This window comes from Mus caroli, chromosome 2, assembly GCF_900094665.2.
Source record: "Mus caroli chromosome 2, CAROLI_EIJ_v1.1, whole genome shotgun sequence".
NCBI classification, from domain to species: Eukaryota; Metazoa; Chordata; class Mammalia; order Rodentia; family Muridae; genus Mus; species Mus caroli.
Genome location: NC_034571.1, coordinates 84,928,398 through 84,935,239, shown reverse-complemented (window position 1 = coordinate 84,935,239; position 6,842 = coordinate 84,928,398). Strand labels below are relative to the sequence as shown.

The 6,842-nt window shown below is 45.8% G+C and overlaps 1 protein-coding gene across 6 annotated transcripts in view; it reads right to left on the bottom strand.

The window, feature by feature from the left end:
* The window catches only part of Agbl2 (ATP/GTP binding protein like 2), a 33,992-nt gene that overhangs the window by 10,069 nt on the left and 17,081 nt on the right, over window positions 1–6,842 (bottom strand). For all 6 annotated transcript variants that reach the window (XM_029473247.1, XM_029473250.1, XM_029473266.1 and 3 more), the window contains 4 exons: window positions 4,521–5,303; window positions 3,130–3,286; window positions 1,669–1,795; window positions 180–280 (listed from right to left, as the gene is read on the bottom strand). In XM_029473247.1, coding sequence (XP_029329107.1) covers window positions 180–280; window positions 1,669–1,795; window positions 3,130–3,286; window positions 4,521–5,303 — 1,168 coding nt within the window. The remainder of the gene's footprint in view (window positions 1–179; window positions 281–1,668; window positions 1,796–3,129; window positions 3,287–4,520; window positions 5,304–6,842) is intronic.

Here is a 6,842-nt window from a genome sequence, read left to right as displayed (position 1 = left end):
AGCAGGAGGAGCAGGAGGAGGAGGAGGAGCAGGAGGAGGAGGAGCAGGAGGAGCAGGAGGAGGAGGAGCAGGAGGAGGAGCAGGAGGAGGAGGAGCAGGAGGAGGAGGAGTGGTGGCTCTGGTCCCACGTGAAACTCAGCAGAGTGCAGGTACAACACTTCTTGAAACCCCACTTTTACCTTGGTTTGGTCAGGATCACAGAAATCCAGAAGAGTGTCACAGACGTGATACCCTAGGGACTTCAGGTCCTCAATGGTAAAGTGAGTGTCTCTTTTACTACCTGGGGGGGGAAAATCAGCATTTCTTATTAGATTTTTTTTGTTTTAAACTGGGGGTGGAGAAGATGGCTTAGTAGCTAAGGGCATTTGCTGCTGTTCCTCAGAATGCAGGTTCAGGTCCCTGCACCCACACACTGGCTTACAACCATCCAAAACTCCAGTGCCAGGGGAGCCAGCGCCCCCTGCTGGATTCTGCATGCAGTACATGCACATGGTGTAGGCAAAAGACTCACACATACATATAAAGATAAAAATGTTTAAATTACACGTAGGTATATGTTTCTGTGTTCATAAGTACATGTACCCAGGGCCACCAGAAGCCTCGGCTCCCTAGGCAGTTACAGTTACAGTTACAGCTGGGAGCTGCCTGACACCAGTGCTAGGACGAAATCTAGGCCCTCTGGAGGAGAGGTGGGCATTCTTAGCCACCGTTATCTCTCCAGCCCTAAATCTTTTATTTTTAAAATATTCATTTTTATTTATAAATACGAACTTTTTTCTTCATGTATTCTGCACCATGAATATTAGGTGACCTTAGAGTCACAAGAGGGTGTCAGATCCCCTGGAACTGGAGTTACTGATGGTTGGGAGCACATGGATGCTGGGAATCGAACCCAGATCCTCTCCAAGGACAGTGCTCTTAACAGGTAACCCATCTTCCCGACTTTCTAAATCTTACTGGGTCAGTGCAAATCTAATTTATGAACAGCTTTTTAGAAAAATACCACTCGTCAAAGGGCTGGAGAGATGGCTCAGCACTAATAGTGCTTCCACAGAACCCAAGTTTGGTGCCAATACCTACACTGGGTCATGCACAACTGCCTGTAACTCCAACTCCAGGGGATCTAACACCCTTTTCTGATCCCTGTCTGCAACTGTGCGCATACACTCATTTCACACACACACACTATAGACACAGATATACACAATACACATGAATAAAAATAAAAATAAATTTAAAATACCACCTCTTATTCTAGAATAGTGTATTTCTGAACAGGATAGCTCTCCTAGCTTCAGTTTGGTTCAGAATCTTTGACAATGAAACAGTTCACTATTACAATGGATGATCAAGTTCTTTAAAGATTATTCTGGCCTTACTTTATGGTGGGTGCTGCTTAGTAAAGCAGTATTTATAGTCTGGTGTTATTCTCATCACTTAGAGGGAATATGAGCTTCAGGGAAGTTGGACAACTGAGCCAAGGTCACAGAACTAATAAATGCATCAGGAAGTCCAAACCTAATCTTCCTGATCCCCAGGTCCTGAGCTACAACTACAGTTCAGTGAAGCGCTGTGTCCCACATTCGCATTTGGGGTACTGAGGCCAGTGAGGAAGTCCTTCTCCTGCTTTCCCCAACCCGGCTTTCCCTTGCTGGACTCCCCTCTTACCCAGGGTAGACCCGCCAAAGGTAGACTCCATGGTGTAGCTGTTGATGATGCCCATCCGCCACATCACCACTCTTCCCGTTCCTTCTTTGCATTTTTGGACCTTAAAGTTACAGCTGTCGAAAGAGAACTAGAGAGAGACCCGCATTCTGTCAGGTATATAACGTAGCTAGGCCAAGATGTCTAAGAGTTATTAATATGAAAACAAGAATGGGTCTTTGGGAGCTTCGATCATGTTCTTTTCTTGATTCCATCGAGACACTGATTTTGAGCAATAAAAAGGTGGTAACAGGTACGGGCAATTCGGTTGTCCCGGCTGGGGAGATAACAGGCCTTGCAGCACTTAATGTGGACTGTGAGCTCCCAAGGCAAAGAAACAGGTACCTCTACTGTCCAGGCTTATTTGCCTCCTATCCCAGAGCATCTTGCCAGATGAGGATCCCTAGGAATCTGGGAGCCCTGGCACACTTTGCCATCAGGTACTAGCTGACTCTTCTAAGTCTTTTCTTGACATATAGCCCCAAAACGTATTCAATCCTCCTGCCTCCATCATTTGAATACTGGGATTCAAATATATGCATGTGTTCCCCATGGGCTCTATAATTTATTTTCTGTCACAAAATATGAACTTCCAGATCTAGGATTCCCTCCAAATATGATTTTACCCCCCTTTGGTTTTTCAGGCATGGTTCTTCTGTGTAATGGCCCTAGTTATCCCAGAACTCACTCTGTAGATCAGGCTGGTCTCAAACTCACAGAGATCTGCCTTCCCAGTGCTGTGATTAAAGGCAATGCACCATGACTGCCTGGCCTCTAAATATGATTTTTGATTTATGTTTCTTACCCCCAAAGTCTCTGACTGAAAGAAAATTAAAATTCAAGGTCCATGACTCATGTGGCTTGCTAGTTAGGAGGGCTTTTTGGGCTTAGAGCAAAGAACAAAGTCATCCCAGGAACCAACTAGCCATAAAGATAGGGAAGATATACAAGAATGTCCGGACTGGCCCAGCGCCTCCCTATCTCCCGCCCTTCTGACCTAAGTTAAATGTTAACCAGATGCTCTGCTGTTACCTCGATCTGCATGTACAGTTTGCTGGTGTTTAAATGAACCAATCATGTGAAACCACACCAATTCCCCCCCCCCAGCCCCAGACCCTTTTCTATAAAAACCCCTAGCTTTCAAGCCTCGTGGTCGAATCCACTGTCTCCTGTGTGAGAATACGTTTCAACCCGGAGCTCCGCCATTAAACTTCCTCGTGTATTTACATCAAGATGGTCTTTTCGTGATTCTTTGGGTGCACTCCGAATCGGGAATTGAGTGGGGGGTTTTCCCACTAGGTTCTTTCATGACTAGGGCTCTCTCAGTCTCTGTGGTAGTAATCTTTTCACTGAGAGTCTGATGTTTTCTTTTGCCTTTAATGCCCAGTTCAGCTTCTCATCATCTACAGCCTGTAACACGCTTACCTTGTCTGGTGCATTCTTGCTCAACATTAAAGGAAAGACACGCTCATGGAGCCAGTGCTTGTGGTTGTTGCTGTGACAGCCATAGAGGAAGATGTTGTTCTTGCGGCTATGCCCATGGAAATCACAGTACAAGAGAACCTCTCTTTCTTCCAGAAGCCTATTGAGGGACAAACAGAAGGGTGCAGTGGACATCCAGACTCATAAGAGATTAAAGTAACTTGCTTATCTATGGTCACAGGGTCAGTCAATAGTCAAAGCAATCCTCATGTGATGGCCAGACATGGCCGGCCAACCCTTCTCATACCTGCTCACACAGCTTGGGAACTTTCGTTTAGATCTTATCTGCCGCACGTTCACTTCTGGTGGCACAGAAGCTCTTCCGGGATGGGTGCTGTTACCTCAGAGCTCCCAGCCGCCTTCACACAGGCCTGAGACTGCAGGTTGATTTGTTACTTTCTCTTTATTAGGAGCAACTTGTGGTGATATTGGGGGGGGGTACTCAGTTTCTGAGTCAGCGAGCCTGTGTTCAAATGCCTACCCTGTTGCTTACTAGCTCTGAGACCTTGTTCGAGTTATTTAACAGCTTTGGAACTCAATTTCCATTGCCTACAACAGTGGATGTTGACCGTATGTAATTTCCTAGTGGGTTTATGGGGAGAGTGATAAGAGTGTTTGTTCCTTCATACTTACACATTCTTGGCTTGATTATGATTACAGTTTCACAGGAACAGTAAGACTGCCCTGACCTTTCCCATCCAATTGCTTGACTTAAAAATAAAACAATTGAGCCCAGCATGGCAGCACAGGCCTTTACTCGCAGCAGAGGAAGGCAAATCTCTGTAGTATGAGGCCAGTCTGGACTACATAGTGAATCCCACACCAGACCTTCCATCAGAAACAAACATGAACCAAGTGGCTTGGAGAGATGGCTTGGTTGGGAAAGTGTTCATTATATGAGCATGAGGACCCATGTCAAAGTTCAACATGGAGAGGATGGGTGGGGGGTCCCAGGGGCTTGATAGCCACCCCAGCCAGAACAGGAAGCTCTAGGTTCAGTGAGAGTTTATGTCTCAAAAAACAAAACAAAACATGAAATTGACAATATAGCTCAGTGATAGAGTGCCTGCCTATCTAACATGTCTTAAGCCTTAAATTCAATTCGGGGGGGGGGTGCGGGGGGAGGTGAAATGGCTGACACGTTGATGTGTGCTCAGTTTTCTTTTAGAGACCCAATGTGATTTAAAGGTCTGAAAATTAACCTCTGACTGCAAGGACCATCAAAGCCATACCGGACTCCTAAAACAAGGGACAAGCTCTTCCTCCTCCTAAGGTATGAGTATCTGGCACTCATGGTCACAACATTCATAGAGTTATCAGCAAAGAGGTCTCACCTTTTGATCATGTTCTTGGTGTACCAAATGCAAGGGAAGGAGTCCTTAAGAACGGTTTTATAATGCCTGTTCAAGTCCCTTCCAGCCAGCGAACACCGATAGTTCCCCACTATCACGCCATCTGGGTTTAACATGGGAATCACCTTGAAGATAAAGATATCCCTGAGGAGCTGGGCATCGGGAGAGTTGCTAAGGATGAAGTCCAAAAAGCCGTTCATGATCCAGGAGCTGTTACTCTCTCCGGGGTGGACTCGGGCGCTCAAAACCACAGCCTTCTTTGCGGCTGCCTCTTGAGGGGTCCTGGATGGGTTGGTGATGGTCAGCAGGTAGACAGTGTTCCCGGCTAAGCTCCTGCATAAGGCTCGGAGCTTGCAGAACTGAGACTGGATGGGGTTGTTTGCTACTGACAAGAGATAGCATTGCAAGTCAGTGTAAGTGTATGGGTAAAAGTGTGCGAAGAAGCAAGTGTCCTGGTCGTGAGGAAACTGAGTGGTCCAGGTGAGGCAGTATAAGGGCTGCTGGCCGTCGTCCACGTTGTTCTTGTAGTACTTGATTTCACGGCCCTCTCTCCTCCAGCCGATGTTGTAGAGGGTGGCGTCCAGCTGAGAGTACATGAGAGGCTTCATGCCTACTGCGTAAAGGCTCTTGGGTTTCAGCAGGTTGACGATGGTGAAGCGATAGGTAGCATCTTTTCTGGTGTTCTGAACTCTGAAGTAAAACCACTGAGTGTGTTTGTCCGTGTAGAGGTCAGTCCGCAAGGTGAGTTCGTACTCATAGATACCTCTGTAACGGAAAAGAAAACAAAGATGAAAGAACCTTCCTAACCCTCGTCACCTCCCTCTCAAAGCATGCAGGGGAAAGCATTGCTCTTTCCTTGTAAAAGTAGATGGACCAGAGCTGCCTGCTACAGCAAACATGCGTTTTGGGGTTTTTTTTTTTCCTAGCTTACCCACTTCTCCAAGTCACATAATAAACTAGTGAAACTTCCGGGAGGAAAGTTTATTTGGGACAGAGGAGGAAGAGTCCCAGATCTCACTGGGAGCTGGGTGTGGTGGGACATACCTATAACCCCAGCACTCGGGAGGCTGAGGCAGGAGGCTCATAATTTCCAGGTCAGCCTGAACTCTACAGTGAATTCGAAGCTAGCCTGAGTTACCTAGGGTTTTTGAAATTAGGGAAACCGTGTTTCAAAAAGCCAAACAAGGGCTGGTGAGATGGTTCAGTAGGTAAGAGCACCCGACTGCTCTTCTGAAGGTCCAAAGTTCAAATCCCAGCAACCACATGGTGGCTCACAACCACCTGTAATGAGATCTGATGCCCTCTTCTGGTGCGGCTGAAGACAGCTACAGTGTACTTACATATAATAAATAAATAAATAAATAAATAAATAAATCTTTTTTAAAAAAAAAGCCAAACAAACACATTTACTGCTGCATGCGGTGCTTGGAGGGCCTGTCAACTTTTTTGGTAGGTTTGGAAGGTCGCTAGTGGTTTCTAGTCACTGCTGTTTTCTGAAGCACACTGAACAGCACTCTCTCTTGGCTGTGCTCTCCATTTTACAGGCGAGGTCACATTTTGAAAACCCTTAAACCTTAGTGTTATTTTCATCTCTGATCACCAATTTGAATATGAGAAGACATCTCTGGGATATATTCACTTTGCTAGAAGGGAGCGCGATACTGGGGCTGGCAGGATGGCTCCGTGGGTAAAGCTGCTTGCCACCATACCTGTTGACATGAGTTTAATCCCCAGAACCCACACAGAGGAGAGAAACCCAGAACTCATGTGGAAGGAGAGAACTGAGTCCTGCAAGCTATCCTCTGACCTACACAAAACCACACATGCACGCACACACACATGCTTGTGTAGAATAACACATGTGTGTCCTTTCCTCTCCAAAAGAGAGGCTTTTTTTTTTTTTTAAAGGAAGAAACTAGGCATAGTGGTGAACAGCTATAATCTTAGCATTTGGAGCCTGCAGCAGGAAGACTGTAAAGTTAAGGCCAATCTCAGAGGCATAGTAAATCCTGCTCCCTCCAAAAAACATAGAGATGGAAATGAATTTACAAAAGGAAATGTATATGGCAAGAATAAAGATATTCACTTATGTGCATAATCAAGAAAGTGCATACTGGGGCTGGAGAGATGGCTCAGCAGTTAAGAGCACTGACTGCTCTTCCAAAGGTCCTGAGTTCAACTCCCAGCAACCACATGGTGGCTCACAATCATCTGTAAAATGGGGTCTGATGCCTTCTTCTGGTGTATCTGGAGAGAGCAATAGTGAATACATAAAATAAAAACAAATAAATCTTTAAAAAAAAA